The following is a 22,224-nucleotide window of genomic DNA, read 5'->3' on the forward strand; positions in this document are numbered from 1 at the left end:
TCCTTTCTGTGAATCAGTGGGCACCGTGAAACCTGTTCTGGACTAGGTGAAGGACCAAGCACCATAAGCACCGTGAGAGATGAAGGCAAACGTTTTTATCTCTGATAAAGAGCAGGACAGTAAATTATAGGATGCTCTGTTGTCTCTGGGTGACAATCTAAGTTCTTAGAGATTCACTCCACACAACCCTGCTGCAGGAGCCATGTACATTATATATCCTTACAACAGGATTTCTGTATTCCATCCTCCTGGGAAAGGCACAGCATCTAACGATTGGTCTGGGACCAGCACTCTAGGTAGGTGAGAAAGATTAGGCACAGTCCTTCCCAAAACTATTTGTGACTTTGCTTATTCCCTGTAGCTTTGTTATCATATCTGACTCAGTTAGGTATCTACAATAGTAGGGAAGTAGGAGAAGCATATTTGTTGCCTGAAATTGATAAAATGTACTCTGAATAACATTTATTAGTAACAGTGGTAGAAGCGGGGCCTCGTGGGATGTTTAGGAGACCCCAGCCCCCAGGATGCTGAGCCCAAAGGTGGGCACACTTTCCTGGCTTGTCTCTTCCAGCCAGCACAGATACTGCGTTCCAGACGTGATGACAACACTGCAAGAGCTTGCTTGGAAAAGCAAGAAACAAAATCCAACAATTCATTTGTTGATAGCTTTGGAAAGAAGGTCTTTGCATGTGATGAAAACTGATAGTTTTAAGGACGCCTTGTCACAATACATTGATCAAATAGCTCAAGGACAATCTGCAAAATGAGCACTTGTGAGCAAAGCAGACTGGAACCTGCAGGAGACACGGTCCTTAACAGGGTCTGTATTTTCCAGATTCACCTCACAATTTCTGACCTGGCTCTAGGAACATCAGGCTATTGCAGTAATTTGAGAGATGGGACACTGGGCTAAAGTAGGAACTTTCCATAGTGTTAACCAGAGAGTAACTAACAGTATAACTGATAACCCTGCCCATTTGCACTGCCCTGACCCACCTGTCTGCTGGAAAGTGGCTGGCCTCTGCCGCAGGCAATGTTCAATGTTCAGGTGGGCGGCAGGTGCCAGAGAGCAGAATGGAACCACTTGGCTGTGGTTAACTTTCCAAATCCCCACCCCGTCAGTCTTTCTTGCAAGTGCCCAGGAGCGTACACCTACCTTGTCCAGCTCGGAGAGCTCAGCATCAGGCTGGTTTCCCTCAGAACTGTCATCTGCTTGAGAACGATCTGCAGAGCCGGCTTTGCTGCCATCAGCCTTTTTTTTCCTTCCTTAAAGGGAAAAGCAACTTCAGAAAAAATGGCTACACTGCGCTCAGCACCAGACAGCCCTTGCAGCCAGGGGAACAGCACAGGTTGTACCTCAACCAGCCCTAGGAAAGCATAGAGCATGCACAGCTATTGTGTCACCTGTAGCCAGGAGCACAGTCCAAGAGTCAAATACTTTTGGGGATCCCCGAGGTTGTACATCAACCAGCCCTAGGAAAGCATGGAGCATGCACAGTTATCGTGTCACCCGTAGCCAGGAGCGCAGTCCAAAAGAGAGTCAAATACTTTTGGGGATCCCCCACAATCAAAGTCACAGCAAGAAATTAAAGCAAGTCTCTCTGTTGTTACCGTAGTTTAAAGATTATGAAGTGATTGCAAAAATGAGTGGGATTTATCTTAAATTTTATGTTTCTTCCTCAGAGACAGTACCGAGAAAGGAAGAGGACCTGGGAAAGGAAGATAAGACACAACTACAGAAGGGACTTGCAGGGATGTCAAGCCAACAGCCGAGTAACACGATGAATTAATTGCAACAGTCTTCACGGCTGACACTGGTAGGGAGGTTCTGACCCGCTGGCAGGGACCTGATGCACCACGTAGTGGAAAGATCAAAGAAACTGCATTGATTTCAAGGAATTGCACAGGATATGTGAGACCAAACAGACCCCCAGTAAGTCACCAGGGTGAGGTGACATTCACACAAGGTCCCCAAAGGAATACAAATGCAACATTTCAAAACTGGCCACAGTGGCAGAGGACTGATAGCTTGCCAATGTAATTCCTCTTAATAAAAAGGGATTTAATAGGAATCCAGAGAATTGAAGACTGGTGAGTCTGTCCTCCACCACTGGGAAAATGACAGGGTTGTCTGCAATAAAAAGAATAAGATGACTGAGCACGTGGACATACAGTCTGTTGGGGAAAAGTCAGCAGGGCTTTAGTGAAGGGACACCTTGCCTCACTAGCCTGTAAGGGTGTTGGGATCATGTGGATAAGAGGGATTCATCAGCCAGAAGAGATATAGATTTCCAAAGAGACTTTGACAAGGTTTTACACTAGAAACGTTAAGGAACTGAACTGGAGTAGTGCTTTCCTGGACTGCAAGCTTGTTAGAGGAGAAGCAAAGGGTAGTACTCAGTGTGCAATTTCCAGGTACAATCAGCCATGCAAAGGGTAGTACTGCAATTTCCAGGTACAATCAGCCATTGAGTCCTTCAGGAATCAGTTGTACTCAACTTCATAAGCCACCTGAAGAAGGAAACACTCAGGGCAATCCCAACCAGTGTGAAGTGTGACATAAGCTTCCATCTGCCGTTTTATACCTGCTGTGCAGGTGAGTATCAGACCTCTGCTTTCGTATCTGTGATGCTTCCTGAGGGCCAGGCCATAGAGGGAGTGAAACAATACCAATGAGGCTGCATCTTTTATTGCATTGTCTTTGCAAGAGCAGAGTCAGATGGGAGAAGATCTTCCATGTCATAACTAAACCCTCTAAATCAGACTGGAAAGTGAGTTTGATGTTACCTCTCTCCTAAGGCGCCCCTTCTTCCCTCTCCTCTGAGGAATAGTCAGGGTGGATGTAATGATAGTGCTTGAGCTGATCCAATGGCTCAGAGGTAATCCTGCTCCTCCCACTACCCCTTTCTCCTGTTCCCAGCCACGCACTGGCTGGGACTTGCCTTGCGCTGACTCAGGAAGCCTGATCACTGGTTAAGCAGTCAGCTCGTTAAAACAGCAAAAAGCTAACCTAGCAAAAAGTAAATAGCCAAAATAGCTACCATGTAATAACACGGGGCAGGAAATCAGGCAGCTGAGAGTGCACGTGGGAGGGAAGCCTTCCCCTATTTGTTGGCAGTAAACTATTTAGCTTGGCTCAGCCACAATGAGACGCTGCACACCTAAAGGAGGAGCAAGGTCTGTGTCCAAACTGTATGTTCTCAAGGCTGTGACTCACAGTCACAGCACTCCCTGATTTTTTTGTAGGCAAGACAAGCTAAGCTCAGGAATCTCTTAGTCTGGTCTGGGCTTACTAGTGTGAAGCACTCACTACTGCTGCTTCCAAATAAAGTATCTAGAGTGACAGATCCTCCTCTTGTATGCGGAACATAGTCATAACTTTCCTTCTGCCTTAATCACTCTGATGTGACAGGTCCATCCCTGCAGAACAGGCTTGGCACAGGAGAAAAGGGCTCTCTGACCTGTGGGATCCTCCGGTTGTTTTCACTGAATGGAATGTGAATTTCTGATGTCGAGTTTGGCTCTAAGGCAGACACGTTCCCAGAAAATGTTAATCTAAACCAGAAGTAAAACTAGGGACAGAAAGAACAAAGCAAATCTACTTTAGCTTGAAAAGCTGAAAGGCAAGTTCTGTTTCTTTGTGGGAGCTGGCAGTGGGAAAGGATGATGGAAGCATTTCCTCGTGCAGTGGAGCCAGAACAAGGTTCCTGGTAGGTACAACCTAAAGGTCATGGATCTGCAAGGCAGCTCAGGTCACAGGTTCAGTACCCGACTACTGCATCAACCTGTCAGAGGCAGAACAACTTACTGCTGCAGAAAATGCTTTGGCAGGTGAAACCAGTAAATTAAACTCCTGGATTTTCACTGTTAAGTGTTAAGCATCAGCTTTCCCAAGGAGACAGACTAACCAACACCTGTTTGCAAGTAGGATATTTCTACACCCTCACTTCAGCTGCAAGAGGAGTTGATCAGGTAAGAGTTCAAACTAGACAAGACCTTGCCAGGAATGCTGTGCCCTCTGCAGAAGCGAGTGCCATGCTGCAGCGCAACGTGCCAGTCAAACCCCGCATCGCGTCTGTTCGCTTAAGCGTTTCGAACTTGTGTTACCATTCCTTTTTCTCGCTGGACCAGTGGCACTCGTGGACGGTACCGTCTCCAGGCCTTCAGAATCAAAAGTGGCCGGTGGTGGGACATAGCCAGGGGTTGCTGAAAGGGCCAAAAATGGAGAAATTGGGTTAGTTCAGCTCCTGAGTGACAAAATGCAGGCAAGACACGTATCTTGGGAAAGTACCATGCATTTCAGAGTCCTGGTGAATGTCCCTCATCCAGCTGAAGAGCAGGATGGGGACTCGGTTGTCTGTAAATGTGTTTTATACAAGTCCTGTACATAGGTGCTGTTGAAGGCAGCCCCTTGTCTGCAGCAGTTCATGTGGCTGTGTCCATCGGCCTGGGACAGACAGCCCAGGGTCTCCACGCTGGGCTCCAGCAGCCAGGCAAGAGGAATTCATGGGCCCAGAGCAGATGGAGGCAGCAGATGCTTGTGACATCCCTTAACAGGCTGGGACAACCTGAATACTGGAAAAACATGCTGTTTCTTTAGGACAGAGGCTGGTTTCTCCAGTATCCACCATACTCAGGCAGATTCTGCCAACTCTGCCTGGGAACATTCCAAGAGGTATCACCGAGGAGGTGACTGCGAAGGGCAGTCTGGACTCAGACAAATTGAAAACAATAGCTGTCCCCGCACGAACTCTTAGGCCACTGTAAAACTGTGTTACCATATACTTCCTCCATTGCTGTTTAAGCCAACCCCTTTCAATTCACAGCTGGTGCAGGCCCAGAATGTACAAATGGTTCATACTCACCTGCCAAGCATTTTCCCAGCACGTTCTGCAGCTCTGTGATGTTCTGTAATCGAGTCAAAACCTTCCCCTTCATCTCAGAGTCCTGTTGCTGGCAGAAGGCATTTACAACCTAGAGATACAAACCAAACTCACTGACTTAGGGAGATCTGTACCCTCTTTTACTGCTTTTTCTTTTCCAAATAGCATCCTCAAGTCCTGAATAAGCATATAACACAGCACATGTGGCCTATGTGACCAGACTGAATGAACAAAGCTCTTCAGAAGCCCATGAGAACACGAACATAACTGGTACAACTTACAAAAAGTAAGAACAACACCTACAGATCAAGTATTAACTGAAGAAAAGGAATTAGCAGGCAGCATGTTTTCAGGTTCTGTGCTGCTCGTGGCTCTGAAGACCCCTTGGCACTTCCCAGGTCTGCCAAGAAAGAGGCAGTCCTGGGAGAAGAGCAGGAACAGGGAGGATGGGGGATGTGGGATTGCACCCACTCTGACATAGCTCACGTTATCAGAATAACCCCAGCAGGGAACATTCCCACTGACCATCGATGTTAGCAAATACATGGTCCAAATCTGCTTGACGGCACTGCATTTTACCGTTCTGTAAGCTCACAGAGGTAGAGAACACACACAAAATCACAACTGATTTTGCAAGGGTCCTGCGGAAGCCTCTAGTCACACACCCTGCTCAAAAAAGATCAATTAAACAGGTTGCTTAGAGCCTTTTTTAGCAGAGCACTGAGCATCTGCATGAAAGGCACAGCTTCTCTGCAAGTGCCTCTGGAAGGTAACAGAAGACCACAGTAAAAGACCACAACATGCCCTCCCCTCTGGCTTCCCCAGAGAAAGCAGGGTTGGTGCTAGGAGCGGGATAAAGGATAGATGATAATGAAGAGAAGAACGCAGAGAGATCACCAGGACCGTGCTGGAAAAGGTTTCCAAGAGGCAAGACGACTCTTCAACAACAATTGCACCCATGATGCCTAAGATTAATGTTTGTGTTATTCCGCAGTGACACTCCAGAACCGGCAGACAAGCCCCTACTCACCTCACGAAACCAGTTGAGAGCATAGAAGAGGAGTGAGCACAGAAATTCCCGTTCCTGCTTGGATAGAGAGTCTAGCTTCCCTTCAACCTCCAGGTCAGTCAGGTACAGGGGGCAGCCTGGGACAGAACAGGAAGAGAACACATTGGACTAGGTTTGCTACCCATCCTTTGGTCTCTGCGTGGACCAAGCCCCCACCAAAGCCTCTATCCATTCCAACGGCTATTTGGAATAAGCCTTGTCAGCCACTCCATCCCCAGACAAAGCAACGGCCTCCCTGCCTCCCTTCCCCTTTGTGGGCAACAGAGCACCTCAGCCCCCTTCACAAACTGCACAGTTCTTCCTACAGCTGCAGGAAGTCTTTGCAGAGCTGGGACAGGAACGAGTCAGAGGGACACTATAGAAGGTCCATTTCCCATACCTAATAAGGCATCAATCTCCTCCAGGCTTCCACTGTTTTGCTCTCCAGTGTAGAGCCTCAGCAACCGGAAACAGGGTGACAGACACAGTGGTGACACTACCCTGCAGGGGGAAAAAAGAAATGGAGCGGGTCCTATGATTTATATACCTCCAGAATGTCCATCATTTTTCCACTATGTCCTACTTCTCCCCATGCCAACTTGCCTTTGCCTTCTACTTTGCTTCTTGTAAGTCCCAGCAACACCCAGCAGAAATGCACCATATGGTTAAAAAAAACATTTAAAAATATATAAATCTATAAAGCATATAAGGGCAGAAAAATGTAATGAACAAGAAATGGGGTCAGATTTATTTCTGGTAGAAAGCAAAAGCTGAATAATTCATAAGGAACTATAAGAAACTGTGCAAAACACAGCTGTGGGCAGTAGAGAAACCTCCCTGAGCGTTTTCTGACATGACACTGCTCACACTCTGAGTGAGGAAAGTTAACATTTTTTCCATGGATGCATGTAAAGTGGCTGTATTTTATTTTAAAGCAATCGTATATTTTTTTAAGCACAATTAAAATCTCAACAAAACCTTATGACAAATTACACAGGATATGAAGGTGCCGATTAAAAAAAATTATTATTTTTAACTTTGATGCCCTACTGTATAATTAGACTTTTTTATTTCTTACATGCTTCCTGTTTCAATCTCCAAAAACAAAGCCCATATTTCTCAAATTTCACTTGTGGCTGCATGTTTGTGGTTTTGCTCTGGAGCACAGTCTATGTTGTCCAAATACAGCTGAAGGTGAGAAAAATTGTGTACTGCTGATGCACGCTAAATCCTCTATTTGAGAATCATAGCTCAAAATATGAATTTTGCCACCTCAAAGTTGCCTATCCACCTTGATATGGCATTCAGTATCACCGTAACACTGGAATATGGGAAGCAGGGCAGATGCATCACGACTTACCCAGGATCACCTGAACAGCCTGAGCCAGAACAGACTGCCAGCTCCCAACCAGCTCAGGCCCCTAGACCTACCTGAGCACGTCTAACAGCATGAGAAGGAAAAGAACCCTGGAAATGGGTGAATTCTCTGACCAGTTCCTTATCAGGCACTTTGGCAGGTGGGGCTGATAGCAGCGTAGTGCACCCAGTGAAAACCATTCCTCCACCTCTGCAGTCACCCCACAGTTAAGTGTCTAAGTACCTTTTACTTTGGTTACTCGTCCCATCAGCAACCCTGCTGAGCTCGCTCTGCGACACCAACGGCAAGAGGTTAATAGCAATTGCTCCCTGACTTTCATCTTCATCCAAATTGTACAAGGACTTCACTGGGAACAAGAACGAACTGCAAGGAGAGACAGACGAGCTCTGGTTGACGAGGTCAGTGCTCGGTGACAGAAACGTTACCAATACTTAGTCTGCGGTTATAGCATACCCATCCACTGTAGGGCTGAGATCCACCACAAAGTCACTGGGAAAGTCCTCCACCAAACTCTTCCCAAACTCTTCCTATAAAGGAAAAAAAAAACCTGCTGAGCAAAGGGGCTCAGAAGATAAGGCCAGGCAAAAGTATCCTAGAACAATCACAGCAACGAAGCCCACTGCCTGCAAGGAGAGCCAAGGCCAGGAAACATTGCTAAGCATACACGAGCAAATTCTTCCCTAATCTTTGGACGTGGGCTTGTCTGCAAGTTCTGCGGTGCTGCAGAGGGGCAGAGCAGCTGGCTGGAAGAGGAGAGGAGCCATGGGAAGTTCTCTATCCTCAGAGCCGATCATGAGAATGAAATGGCTATAAAGTGCTGGCAAAGTTTTATTTGACACAACGTGTCTCACATACTTCACGTGCTTACATTGTTAAAAACGGGAGAAGTAATAGGTGTGACAGTCTGGACACACAGCCAGCGAAAAGACCCAACAATTCTGCCCAAAAGTTGTGAGAAGAACCTTAGCTTGCTTTACTTTTCAGTCTTGCATGGAAAAAGGAGAAGCCCTCCTTCGTTTGCTTTTCCTCCTTGGAGCGCTCAGCTGGAGCTCAGGAGACTGGCATTTCTAGCCCTAGGTGCAGAGCTGCTTAGAGTGACTGCCAGCACTCCACAGCTCCCTGCTCTCCTTCCCTCCTCAGAGGCAGCTCCTCCTCCCTGTAACCAGCAGACACAAAAGAGCACTTGTGCCACAGTGATCAGCCCCACAGCAGCCTCAGTGCTCTCCTGAGCCCCTCGAGGCTTGCACCCTCCTGCAGGCACAGCACAAAAACCTCTTCCTATTACCACCAATGACTGTGACTCTTCCAAGTCCTTAGGCATCAGACAGTCCTAACAGTCTGACCAGAAACCAGTTTCAATGCCAAGTTTAACGTTTTTTTCAGATTCTACTTTTAACTATGAATCATAAAAGCAGGCTCTGAAACACCATTTAATTTAAAGGCCTCCCTGTTGCCATGTAGAAGTTCCCATAAAGGAAGCCGTTAAAGCACAGCGAGGAATCTGCCACAATATAAAAAAAGCTGAACACAAAGAGGATTTTGTACCTGCTCAATTTCCTACAGGAAACTTAAGCATGCCTAGAGCAAAAAAGAGTTCTCAGGCTGGAGTGAAATCCTCAAACTGACTCTGAAAAACATGTTTCTGAAGAATTCATTTAAGTGATTTGAGTCCAGTCTACTCTTCAACGTACCAGGAGCTGCAAGTCCAAATTCCCCTTCTGCTTCTCAATTAAACTGGCAAGTTCATCATAGTACAGTGCCAAGACTTCCGGTGTCTGCTCACAGCAGAAGCCAACCAGGTCCAGCAAGGTGGAGAGCTGAAAGGAGAGAGCAGTCTGCAGAAGTGGGTAACGTAAAGGGAGCCAACGCAAGGTTTTACCTTCAGTCCCTCCCCCTTTTACGCTGGTGCACTCTGAGGCATATCGAAAGCTTCATCTCTAGGTGAACTGCTCATAGCGACTGACCTTGCAAAGACACAGTTTTAAGAGGGAATATGGGTCTTGTAAGGTCCAGGCCCTGATCCACTATGAAACAGCACAAAAGAGTCTGCCCAGGACCACCCTGGCCAGCCTAGAAGCTTCTCCAACAGGAGTTAAGGCAGAAGGCTAAGGCTAGGCCAACCCCGCAGCAGCAGGACTTCTCTAGATGGCCTGAAAGGCACTGCTGCCCAGCTGAGAGGAAGGCGAAGGTTGCCTTTGGCTCACTGAAGCAGATTGTCCTGCTCCCTTCCTTCGCATCTGAAATAACATGGATAGAAGACTTGCTCTAGGTCGCTGCAGTACGGCCTGTCCTGGGCCAGCCGCAGGCAAGACCAGCGGGTGCTATCGTAATAGCACTGCATCATTTCTCCAACACAATTTTTAATAGATTCGTGGCTCTGCTGTCAACGTACCAGAATCACAGACCCAGTAAACTACTCACAAACTATGTCACCTAGGGCTGTGTTTCCAGTCACACCTCCTTGCCAACCACCCTCTCGCCCGCACTGCCCCATCCTTGGTACTCACCTGCCCATCACGCTCACTGTTCACCTCTGCTCTCTCCAGGGAGCTACCATCCCCTTCATGTCTGAAAGCAATGGATAACATTGCTTTTGTGGAGCAACACTTCAGAGAGGGCAAAACCCACCCCACACACAAGGTTCTTTCTGCAGTAACTGGAGAATTATGCACGAAAAAGGTGTTCTATGGAACATTACTGCTGCTGTGTGGGACCTCCAGGATAAGACTCAGTGTCTTCAAGGACATGCTGCTTCTGACCTGCTGAAGCCTAAAGCCCTCTAGTCATCCCCATAAGGGAGTCCACTGACTCAGGGCCTGGAGCTAAGGTGGGTTTTTCTCTTCACATAAGAAACAGCAAAAGCATTTTATTAAGAAGTTCAAAAATCTGTGAGCTACGAAATGCTTCCCAACACAAGTCAAACTCTTACAGTCAAGGTGCTTTGTCACAGCTCTTATCAGGAGTTTGCCTGGTTTATGAATGCTGTTCATAAACGATTTATATTTATAGTTGTGAATTGTCATGCCAACGCCCAGCACAGCAGTAACAATCTTTCTCCTGGCTCCTCTTTCAGGTTTCGCTGTATTCAAACCTGGAGCACGCTAGGTCATTCCCCCTTAGTGCCAGAAGCTGATCTGCAGTCAGTCCACCAGAGTGTTCAAACGTTTTCCAAGCCATAGGTCCTGCTGCTGCTTGTCAAGGCATCCATGAACAGGGATTAACGAGAAGCTCAGGATGCCTTTGAGATGAGCAGCGGGCGAGCAGTACTGAACAGTGGTAACACCAGATACCGCAGCGTGCAGAAGTTTCAAGTTCCTGGATTTGAGCAAGATGCGCGTGAGCAAGGCGGCAATGCCCTCCTGTCTTTGTCCCGCTCCCAGACTGTCTGAACCAAACACATGTTGAACTCGTCTTTGTTCTCTCACCTTTTCAATGCCACGCTGCCTATCATGGTAACAGCACCAATAATCCCCATTTGTTTGTGGTTGGGAACCGTGCTGGAGAGCCATTTCCTGATCACCATGTGCATATCGTCCTAGAAAGACAGACCCAGACCGTGTCACCACAGAGGTACTTCTGTGCATCACTCACAACTCTACTGGCATCTTCGTTTAACGTCATCTCCAAAGGCTGCAGGGGGGTTTACTGGGATCACAGCTCTGCAAAAGGAATGCGCGTTCTGCGACTTCCATTATTATGAAACCGCTGGCCACAACTCGAGGTAAGGCACTACAAGTGACACGCTTTGACTTTGCTCCAATTACTCCACAGAACATGTAGTTGGTCCAGATTTCCAGTTGCTACAATTAATAGAAGAATATATTAAAACCAAAAAAAAATAGCAGATGGCGTTGGAGCCCTTCACACACAGAGAGCAGCTGCAGAGCTGCCCTACAAAACACTGTCAGCTTCAGGAGAAGCTTGGCCCATCCTGAAATCCTCAGGGATGGAGAGCTGCATGGAAGCACAAGCTCTGACCAGAGAGGGGGTTTGAAACAGAGGAGATGAAGGCCTGAGTTATGCTACACAAACTACCAGTGCCAGAAGATCAAACTGGTAGCAGCAAAAAGGACAGTACATGGTTATCCATCTTTTCTTGACCTTCACTAGGCAAGTTGCCTCTGGGATGACTGTGCAGTGCAAGGACTAAATCTGCCTGTAGAGATTCTCATGTCCAAGAGGCATCGGTTTTAGAAGTACAGTTAAAAGAAGGCAAAGAGGAATTTGGTTCCCCAGGATACTGACTTCATTGCTGATCTACCCCTGGAGTCCTGGGTATCACCGAGGACCAAACCAAACTGGCAATCTTGGACCCCCACAGTCACAGACTCTCAGCTCAGAATAAATTGCACTCCTCCCCTTCTTTTTGCACTTCATGGGGGTGACAGGCAGACGTCTGCCTGACAGCTAGTCCTTCTGGGCTGCAACGTCACCTTGTCTGTTGCCAAGGTAATCTTCACAAGATGCACACAAGAAAGACTAGGGGACATGGGGGGAGTTACTGAGGAAAGTAGTTCAGAAAGGAGCTAAACCTGCCATACAACTGAAAATTTCGGCAATGAAGAGCTCCATCTTAACAGGGCAAGAGGGTAGAAGTGAGTACAGACATGCTGTTTTACATGCCACAGGCCAATCAGGAAGAGCAGTTTTCCTTCATAGTCACAAGCTAGCATGTGCAAACATCCCCACAACTAAAAACGATGCAGACACTCAACAAAAGAAAAATAGTATTAATTTTTTTAGGAGCTGAGCTTTATGACTGGGTTTTCTATCAACTCTACCTGTCTTAGCTGTGCAAGAAAAGAGGACCTTTCTGGGAAAGACATGAGCTATGCAGCCCTTGCTGTGCAGCATGGAAAGCCTGGAGCCAGAAGCTGGCTTACAGCCAGTTGGAAAGAAGAGAATCTGAAGCTGAAGGACATCCTGACTTCAATCACTGTTCATAGATGAGGCCACTATTTGCACTGCACAACTTCTGGAAGTGAACCTAGGAAAACCGACCAACACACAGCCTGAACTCCTTCCTCTTGTGTCTCTGCTCACCTGAATGTAGCTTCCATCTTGCCTCTGGCTGAACGCTAGTGTGCTGAGAATGTAGAAAAGCTTCCGGATCTGGCAGGGATTCAGTTTCTGTGTAGAGTCTAAAATGGTCTGTAAGAGAGAAGACACAAACTAGCTCAGATATACCAAGAATCCCTTTCCATGTTTCCACTAATGCACCAACTGTCAATGTCAGGGAAGCCAATTAACTTCACATTTTTTGTACAGGCAGGAAAAAAGCTACATTCAAATTTAATAAACATAAAAAGCAGAACTATTGATCTGGCCTCAATTATTGCAGTTTGTTTTATCAGAGGCTGAATGGGAAGAACAGTCTGGCTACCATAAGCATTTTGGGAGTTCTCCCACCCCATTAGTGACCACTATTTATCACAGGTTTGGTCACAGCATTCAAAGTATTTGATAAAATGAACATTATGGATTTTTGTTAATAGTTCCCTTACGAGCCCTGTAACAGCCAAGTCGTTAACAATTTAGGGGTGGAATTTTCTGTGCTGGCTGGCATCCTCAGGATGTTTCTTCTTCCAGCACTTCAGTGAAAACAGTCCAACTGTTTCCCAGAGCCATGCTAGCTTTCCTACACCTGACGTGGCATTTTGCTGCCATTATTTTTCTCCTACTACTGGTGAACCTCAGGCAGGATTTAGAATGAGCTGTCGAGTTTGACAGGATTAGATAACCCCTCCTGCAACCCTCACGAAAACTGACCCAGTTTTAAGGTTAAAAAAATAGCTGTTTATGGAAATGATTTGTGCTCAGATCTGCATGCGCTGGAGAGGTTCCAGCTCTGTGTCAAACACACCAGGCATCTGCTGTACCACACTGCAGATCTTTTTACAGGTAAGTGGTAGGTCTCGCCCACCTCCGAGATGCATGCCAAACACGGCCCGCTGCCAGATCTCAGGTCTGGCCAGAGTACCGATTGATACAAGCTTTGGTAACCTATCAAAGATCGGCCCACAGAAACCATAACCTGCAAGTGATCTGCCAGCACAAGAACATGCAAACAAGGTCAGGAGGGAGGCCAGCAGTCCCAGACTGCTGTGGGAAAGTACTCTCCGTTGGACTTCTGACAACACATTTCATTATCAGCATGAGATTCTGGTTGTCTCAAGGACTACTTTCAACCCTTGTCGCATCCTCCCTCTGCCAGGAAGCAAGCAAGTCTTGTTTCCTCCTGTTACACCCCTCAAATGTGTGACAGATCGCACTGCAAACTCTTAGAGCAGAGCTTAATGCCTTCTTAGCAAGCAATTTAAATTTAACAATCAACCAGCTAAAGAGCAAAAAGTAAAGAGCTTTCCCACAGCATGCACTTAAACTACAGAATCCACCCCCACACCAAAAAAAGTCAGTGGGGGGGAATACACACATCCAGGCTCTTCAAGGGCTCTTGAATACGGGGTGTCCTTAAGCTACAAATCACCACAGAGGGGGAGCGTTCAGGAAAAGCACAACGCTTGCCTTGCTGTTGTGCTCCTCCCTCTATCTCCTCCCTTACTCCTTTTGGAAACAAGCAACTGGGCAGGCCTGACCCTGCTTGCCATTCTTAGGAGTCAAGAACCCATTTTTTTTCTCCCCATGAAGTACTCTTAAATTTTAGGACATAAGTCTTTTTTGTTTGAGGATTCAAATACTGGCTCAAGTATTGTCAGTCTTTCAATGCGGTAGAACAGTCAGATCATAACAAGGGTAGATTTTTGGAAGTATTTGAAATAGCTGATGTTAATGAAGACAGCATTTTCCTTCCACCATAGGTGTCATTCCATGCCTGCAATTTAAGCATTCTCCAGTTACACGGAAGGGTAACATTTTTGTCCATCTCAGTTTCTCCTGTGAAAAAATGCCTCATAGTCCTATCTTACAGCTCACTCTTTCATAGCAGACACCTTTCACTTCGTTCACTGCTTTGCAGTCAGGAGACAACTTCTCAAGACAGAAAGCTTTACAGAAGCGAGTTGTTCCACTACCTCTGTTTCTGAAAAGCACTGACCTGTTCTGAGGCAAAGTGGTGTCAGGGACCTGAAACACAGAAATGCACGTACCTTCAGGAAGGTGGCATAGCGCATCAGCAGGGATGTGTGCAGCATCACCAAATCAGTGAGCACATCCAGAGCAATGTCCAATTCCGTCTCGCTTCCACTGCACACGTGAGTCACCAAAGCAGTCACAACCTCCTACGGAAAAAGGCCCCAGAGAAACCACAGTGAAATACCAACAGAAAAACATCTGCCCTGTTCTGCTCATATGTTTATCAAGAGCAGATAATCATCTGGAAACTCTGTTATCTGAAGTCCCCCTTCTCAGTTTGCTCCTTAATTCCCGATATCCACAATAACGACTTCTTCCTTCAGCCTGAATTTTATTCAGTTCTGAAATCTCCCACGATTCCACAAAGCAGCTCTTCACCAAATTTTTCCTGCCCGCTTGCTAATGCTGCTGCAGCTCCTGCTCTTGGCTACCGACACATCAGATGATGAAAATCTGCCCTGTTTTCTTAGGTGCACTGAGCACTGCACCATGCCCAGGAAGACATCGCCTCCAGTTCACCAGTTCCGGTGTCTTCTCAATCTTTATCAACAGCAGTTCAAAACTGACATTTTTGTTTCAAAACCATTTTTCTGGCCTTACTTCAGCTGACTTCCGGGCAGGGCTCACTCTCCACCCCCACCCGCTGTCCGAGGCTCTGGTCCTTCCTACGTCACTAATTGCTAATACAGCCATCCTCTTGAAATTCTTAACATCTCAAAGTATCACTAGACCCACCCGCTCGCTGCAGACGACAGCGTTTGCTTTCACATCCTGGGTTTTTCCCAGTTGCTTTTTTGTGAACTTTGCTGTAATATGTAATATAAATACAAAGCTGGAAACAGTCTTAATTATAAACACACGGTGGCCAAAAAAGCGCAAATACATTCAAAAGCTTGTGCAGAGCGGTCTTTGATCCCCAAATTTTCTACTGTCAGCATGTCTGCAGGAACTCATACTCCGAGCTGAAAGTCTAGCCTGTGATCATTTCAGAGCATGCAGCAGGAGTTCGAGTTGGCCAGAGGCCTGAGGGAAATCTGTGAGAACTTTTTCATCACAGTAAGTTATCCAAGGAACGGGAAAAAGTTTCAGTACAAACTATAACAATGTTTTTTTAAAACAGAGGATGTGCAAAGTGACTATGGAATGTGGATTTATGAAAAAGCCTCCTCTGTGACCCTGGGGCCAGCCCTGACTTCCTGGCTAGATCTCAATTTGTTTACTTTCTGACTTGCATCAAGCTCAGCCCCCTCTGCTCCATAAGAATTTCATTCCGTCACTTCTAAGGCCTGCTGTTTGCTCCTGCTCCTCCTGGTAGCCTCTGTGGTAGTCACTTGCTGTCAGAGCCTCGCTGTGCTTTTTCTCCATCTTCTGCTTGGCCTACGCTACAGCACAGACCTCTCTCCAAAGGCTTCCATCCACCTCAAATCCTCCCAATCAGAGGATCATGATGCACACTCTAGAACAAAGCGCAAACACAAACAAAAGAATGCCATCCGTCCCATGGTACCTGCTGGCAGTAAGAGTCAAAGGCTGCAAAAGCTTGCTTGTACATGCAGCTGCCGAAGGAGACTATGGCTGGGTGCGCAGAGTGCAGAAACGCCTGAGCCAGCGCCAGGATCGAAGGGAAGAAGTCTTTGATAACCTGAAAGACAGACATTGTGAAAAAGGAGATGATTGCTGCTTGTTTTAAACACACCCAGCTCCAGAATGGGTTTCTCCAACCTCCTCCACACAAAGAATTTACAGACTGGTTAAGCCAAGCTGCAAAGCTGCAGAGCTCACAGCAGCATACCCCTTCTGGGTGACGCCAGGAAAGTCACTTTACAGCCACATACCACTAAATAAAAGCCCCAGGACAGACACACTCTTGCCCTTACTTTAACAGAAGGGCTCCACTACATCAAGATACTCAGCAACATCTAGGTAAACTTTTAAAGTTAGCTTAATCACACAGAGCTCCTTTGTACAACAAGCTCTCATTCAGCTCTAAGTGGCCTAATTTACTTTATCTTAACTTATTCTAGAAGAGACTTAATCTAAAACTGAATTAAACCCACTTATATTCAGAATAAAATGTGCCTAATTAAGGCATTATTATAGTTTGAATAATTTACTTTAAATTCATAACTCTGTGTTTTCTCATCTGCTCTGACCTCTGTCAAGCAGCAATGTGTTGGTTTTTCATTGATCTTTTCAGTTTTCCCCATAGTAAATGGTAAGTTTACATTCCATCACAAACACGTCCAATATATATACACATATTTAGACCTAGAATCATTACACTTGAAAAACTGTGCATGAAAACAGATTAACTTCTAAAAATACTGTGGGAGACAACAGCATGCCTGGAACATGCAGTGGAGATCTTGGGCTAGATCACATCTCTTAGGCTGAGAGGCTTTTGCACCAAAATAAAAAGCCCACCCAATTCTGAGGAAAGCTCGTCTCTGAAAAGCCACGTGAGAGTTAGAGCAGAGGACACGTGCCTCGGCAGACCGAGCTGGGAGCCAGCATCAAAAACCAGAAGTACACGGAACAGGACTAGTATAAACAATGCAGCACAGGGTTATATCCCCATCTGACAAGATCTTTGAGAGATAAAAGAGAAGAGGGAGTCCCAGGGCAGGATCAGCACTGACCATTGAATGGTTTTGGAAGGCATTCTGCATCAGCTGTGCTGGCATGCAGCCCAGTCGAATTTTGCTCCTCAATACTTTCTCAGTTTGCTTCCTGTTCCTGGTGTTTGTAGAATGGATCAGCAGCAAAACTATCAGATCCAGTACCTTTTTGAGGAAATAACCACCAATCGTTATATGCTGAAAAGATATTAAACACTCCAGACAACTACACACTTGGAAATCAAAACCTCAAAAAGCCCCAACAGCCCCAACTGTAGAAAAACCTCGTCAGTCCAACAGGACAGAACTAAAGCAGGATAACTCCATCCCCTGACATTTAGAAGGGATGAACTGCGAGTTACAAAGAAAATGGATAGCTGTTATACTCGGAAGAAGTCACACAGCAAAAGAACCACCTATGCACATCACTGGCAGTTTCTGCTCCAACTAGAAAGATCTCATCCACAGCTACGCAGAAAGCCCTTGAGAACACCAGCAGCAGGGGACACCCCCAGAGACGAGTGCCGAGTCACAGGGATTACCTTATGGTCAGACACAGACATGCTGTTCTCGATAGCCTAAGAAAAGAAAAACAAACACAAGGAAGCTGTTATGCTAGAGGACGATCCTATATCCAAAATTAAATCAAAAAAGACTGACACCAAAATAAATCCAGCGCACAGGCTTCTCTCCACTACAACAGGACAGCTATCAAAGCCAGCAAACTGGATCTTGCCAACAGGAGAGAACCCAGAAGGCACTCAGAAAGCCATCACGAAAATTCAGCTTGAACAAGGAGGTTTTCAAATAACATCAGGCTTGAAAAAGGAACTCGGCAACGAAAGGCTGAGAACAAGAAACAGCCTCATTGTTTACACTGAAATGCAGTTTGAAATTAAATTTAGCCCAATACCAGCCAATGCTGACTTCTTGCTGGACATCTGCAAGAACCTTAATGCATCACACAGCTCAGTTGCAACATGCGGGTGTAAGTTTTTGCTCTCTTGCAGACACGATAAAACTAAGATTATTTTTTCCAAAACTCTCTCAAACATAGAGAGCCAGGTTTATCCTGCATTCCAAGATCTGGGGCCTGCCCAGGGGCCACCCTGCAAGCTCTGTGAAACCCGCAACTGCAGAAGAAAGGAGAGTCCTGAGAGAGCACTGCTGATTTGGAACACAGAATGAAATCTGCATCGACAAAATACGGGCTAACATTTGCCTTTTGGTATCACGTTTGATTACAAGAAAGGCTCAGGCTCAACCTAGGAGTCCAATTAAATAAGGAAAGAGGGACTGAAGCACTTTACCTTAATCCAAGCTTCAGAGACATCCTTCTGAAATCTCACAGCTAGCTTGATCACATCAAAAAGTAGCTTCACACAACTTTGGCTGGTGGTTACTTGGCTCATGGAAGAGCTGTAAATGATCAGAAAAGAGGAGACTCAATCATGGCAAATAGTGTAGTCAAAGGAACAAGGCAGCCCAGCAGGCACAGCAGTTACTTAAAGCAGCCATTCTCTAGAGGGAATGTTCTGGAAAGGACATGGAATTTCAGCAGTTTCAGAAAAGGGTGGAAGCAGAGGTTGCAGAATCAAAGACATACTGGAGGGAACTGAAAACACATGAACTAGCAGAAACACTATTATAACTGGAGCTGCATGCCCCCACGCAGGCATGGATGCAGATGGCTCAAAAGGAACAACATGCATGGCAGGGGAAGCCAACTCCACAAGGATTGATGATGTGCCATATTAGCACCAACTGGGAAGGAATAAAGATGTCAGCACCTTTACCTGGGATAAATTGGGCTTGTGTATGTAACCACATGCCAGAGAGACGAGATAAAGAAAAGCCAAAGTTCTCTTGTCCCATCTTACCCTTGGAGAATCATGTAAATCAGCTCAAGTACCTGGGCTGCACTTGGCTTTTAAGCTTCTTCTGGGAACCTAGGGTCTGCAGGGGCAGAACACACGACGACAGATCCAAGCTCTTACGAAGATCAGAAATCACCTGTAAAACACAAATCCCAGCATATATCACTGTGACATATGAGGAAAGAAAAGGCTGAGGAAAAGAAAACACAATCTCACAGAACAACATTAAAATTACAAATCAAAACTTGACGTATTTTCAGACATAAGCATTTCACCATGCTCAAATTTGGTTTTTAACACTTAGAAAGTGGGCCAGCCCCACTTTGCTGTTCACTGTTCTGCACATGAATTTCTTAAGAGTTACTCCATGAAATTCCCACCTGTATCTGCTGTGAAGTAGTTTTATCCTGTTTAGCAGCAAAGCAAGACATGACAGCCCCAGGAATTCACCAATTAAACTTCTCTCAACTTGTACTGGATCAGCACAGACTGAGTGGCATGTTACGCAGCATGTGTTGTTACACAGGGCACGCTGTTTCCACAGTGGCCTCCCCAAAAGATTTGGGCAGATCACAACCTACTTCTGGCTTAAGCTGAGGCTTTCTCCAAGTATGAACTATTGAACATGCTTCTTCTTCATCAAGGCCGGATCAACAAAAATATCTGGTTCATTTAAAAAATATTCTAGGTATGCTTCCTTGGATAAGGCAACTTCAAAAAATGAGGGACCTTACATCTTAGATTGAAAGTGGTCCTCCAGCAGGAGAACCACCCGTGTAGGGGTGTTTCCAAAACGTGATTTAGAACAGAATGCAGTTGAGAAAGCAAGAAGAGAATTACCAAGTTGCACTCCCATGTCTGTTGGATATTTCTGGAATTCCAAACCCTTAAAAGGTCTGTACAATGCAAAATTTTCAGATAAAACCCAAAGGCTTCAAGTTGCCACCTAACCACATTCGTTTCAGTTTGAGGATTTAACTCAAGACAATTTGAGTGCTTTCAGCTATTTAAGGTGTTTACATCAAAAAAAAACCCAACTCCAACCCAAACTAAGAACAAATGAGAAAAACCTGCAACAGCCAGCAGAAAGGAGGTGGTTTCAATCCTCATTCCCAAAAGCATGTCAACCAAATCCATGTCAAAGGACAGATTTATTATCTGCATGTGCTTTGATCCATGGCAATATTAAATATTTGACTTAAAAACACTGGGGCCCACACCTCTGTGTGTGCAGCAGCTGCTCTCTGTTAAAACAGGCACTGGATTAGATACCTTACTGGTCTTTAGTGCAGGGAAAATACTGTACCTCTACTGCGTCTGCTGCCTTGACATTATGGAGGATGAATTTCACTACCACAGGCAAATCTTCCAGCTTGACAGAAGGCACAATGGCCATGGCCGACTGCCGCACCTACGGAGAAAGTCGTGATGGATCAGCTGTAAGGCTATGGTTCACAGAAACAGCTGCCTCAGTGGGAAGGAATCTTTGGAGGCTTACAGTCCAGCCTTCTGCTCAGAGCAGGAATATCGTCAGTGCTAGATCAGACCTGCCTTGGCTTTGCTGAGTCTTTGCTCGAGTCCTAGGCTGTAATTTGTGGCCATTGCCCCTGACATTCCACTTGGCTCTGCCAAGAAGAGCTTGGCTCCTTCATTCTTTAACGGGCTTTCACAAGGGCGAAGCACGGAAGAGGGGTAGCCTGGTGTGCAGCACCAGCCTTGGGGGACTATGTCAAACAGTACTTCATGCACTCAAAAACCCCAATTTTTTTCTATCCCTAAGACGCCTAACTGCAAAAAGAGCAACAATCCAGCCTGTCCAGAAGGCCCAAGGAACATTATCTCTTCTTCTTTATGAGCATTCTGCAGAGAAAAACCATGATCACACAATGATTTCATCACCAGCCTACCTTCACTTGGAATACAGCAGTCTAGTCTGGTCCCTTTTACCATAAAAAGGAAATAGTGACAATCAGCAGGTTTAAGGTGGGCAGTAAACACTGACTGCAGCAAGGCAAAGTGGATTTGCATTTGTTAAAACAGCTGTGTTTGAAATTTCTGAATGCCTACTGTAACAGCCAGAAAACCTCTCCCCTCCTCAGGGAACCTCTCATGCATGTTTCCAGAAACAGTTTTAGCTTCTCTGACTCCTTTCCAATTTCAGTGAGCTCAGGACTTCTGAAGGCCTATAGGAGTCAGGTTTAGCAAAATAGTTGGAGTGACCCTCTCGTGTGGCTAAGCAGGGGCTGGGTTCTGCTCAACTCCTCGCTACCAGCTCTTACCTCAGCCAGAAGGCCTGCATCGAGATCCAGACGAGAAAGGGCATCCAGGATGGGAACTGTTAGTCGTCTGCCTTGTTTTAGCAAGCAGCTGATACACAAGAAAAAGAAAATAAATGATCCTCTTAATAGAACCATGAATGGATCTTCAGTAAATTGTACGATTCCATTAGTTTTTGTGGTCACTGCAAGAAAATCTGAAACCGACCCCAATGCCACTGGCACTATGGAAACCTTGTTCCCTCAATTATCACTCCTCTCTGAACATACTGCATTGTGATTCTGTGGCTGCTGATTAGAAGCAGATATGAAGAATCTACCTTTTTCAAATCTTGTAACAAGAGGCAGCTGTCCCTGAATGTTACCATTAACAGGAATGGTTGCTTTCTTCAGCCAGTCCTGGTGCTACCTGCGTTAATGCACGATGTCCTCTTCTGCCACGTGCAAGGGAAAAAACAGCCCAAAACCCCAACAACAACAACCCAACAGAATCATCTGTACCTGAGCTCTCTGGCAACCTCACTTTGCTGGGAATCCTCCAGGATCTCAGGTAAACTGGTGATAATATCGTGCTGGATTGGGACCGGAGAGACACTAACCATCTGCATTAACTTCTTGATGAGACCCTGCAGACAAGAGGAAGGCTTGTAAAACGCACGAGTCTCGCCGTGAGCAAGCGGCTCATTAGCACAGCAACAACAGTACGTGTATAAGATTACACAGCAGGTCATTTCTCTGGGTTTATGCCAACTGCCCCTTAACTCCTTGTCCTGTGGAAGCTGTGCAGACCTTTATGGAACAGTGATATTGTACAAGCAGGATAGAACTATCTTGGTGAGCAAAGGAAACTGGGAAACACAACAGCAAGTTTCTCAGTGTTTAGTATGACTCTTGATTCAGTTAGTTCTGGGAATCTCTAGTAACGGCCCTCCAGTACAGAGTAACCCACAGAGACTGACTGGCTTATGGAATGAAGGAAAAGAAACACCAGAGCAGGAAAAGAGAATTGATGCCCTGATCACAGAACGGTTGCGGTTGGAAGGGACCTTAAA

General features: G+C 46.0%; 1 protein-coding gene across 1 annotated transcript in view; it reads right to left on the reverse strand.

The window, feature by feature from the left end:
* The window catches only part of FANCD2 (Fanconi anemia, complementation group D2), a gene marked incomplete at both ends in the record, with an annotated part of 37,452 nt that extends 15,654 nt beyond the window's left edge, over positions 1-21,798 (reverse strand). The window contains 20 exons of the mRNA XM_010156524.1: positions 1,157-1,266; positions 4,108-4,206; positions 4,866-4,974; positions 5,914-6,029; positions 6,332-6,432; positions 7,532-7,672; positions 7,763-7,836; positions 9,001-9,126; positions 9,817-9,877; positions 10,735-10,844; positions 12,353-12,460; positions 14,416-14,547; positions 15,909-16,043; positions 17,041-17,184; positions 17,562-17,597; positions 18,330-18,438; positions 18,932-19,032; positions 20,203-20,307; positions 21,176-21,263; positions 21,674-21,798. Of these exons, the coding sequence (XP_010154826.1) occupies positions 1,157-1,266; positions 4,108-4,206; positions 4,866-4,974; positions 5,914-6,029; positions 6,332-6,432; positions 7,532-7,672; positions 7,763-7,836; positions 9,001-9,126; positions 9,817-9,877; positions 10,735-10,844; positions 12,353-12,460; positions 14,416-14,547; positions 15,909-16,043; positions 17,041-17,184; positions 17,562-17,597; positions 18,330-18,438; positions 18,932-19,032; positions 20,203-20,307; positions 21,176-21,263; positions 21,674-21,798 (2,130 nt within the window). The remainder of the gene's footprint in view (positions 1-1,156; positions 1,267-4,107; positions 4,207-4,865; positions 4,975-5,913; positions 6,030-6,331; positions 6,433-7,531; positions 7,673-7,762; positions 7,837-9,000; positions 9,127-9,816; positions 9,878-10,734; positions 10,845-12,352; positions 12,461-14,415; positions 14,548-15,908; positions 16,044-17,040; positions 17,185-17,561; positions 17,598-18,329; positions 18,439-18,931; positions 19,033-20,202; positions 20,308-21,175; positions 21,264-21,673) is intronic.
* Positions 21,799-22,224: the final 426 nt, after the last annotated feature.

This window comes from Eurypyga helias, unplaced genomic scaffold (genome assembly GCF_000690775.1).
Source record: "Eurypyga helias isolate BGI_N326 unplaced genomic scaffold, ASM69077v1 scaffold8248, whole genome shotgun sequence".
NCBI classification, from domain to species: Eukaryota; Metazoa; Chordata; class Aves; order Eurypygiformes; family Eurypygidae; genus Eurypyga; species Eurypyga helias.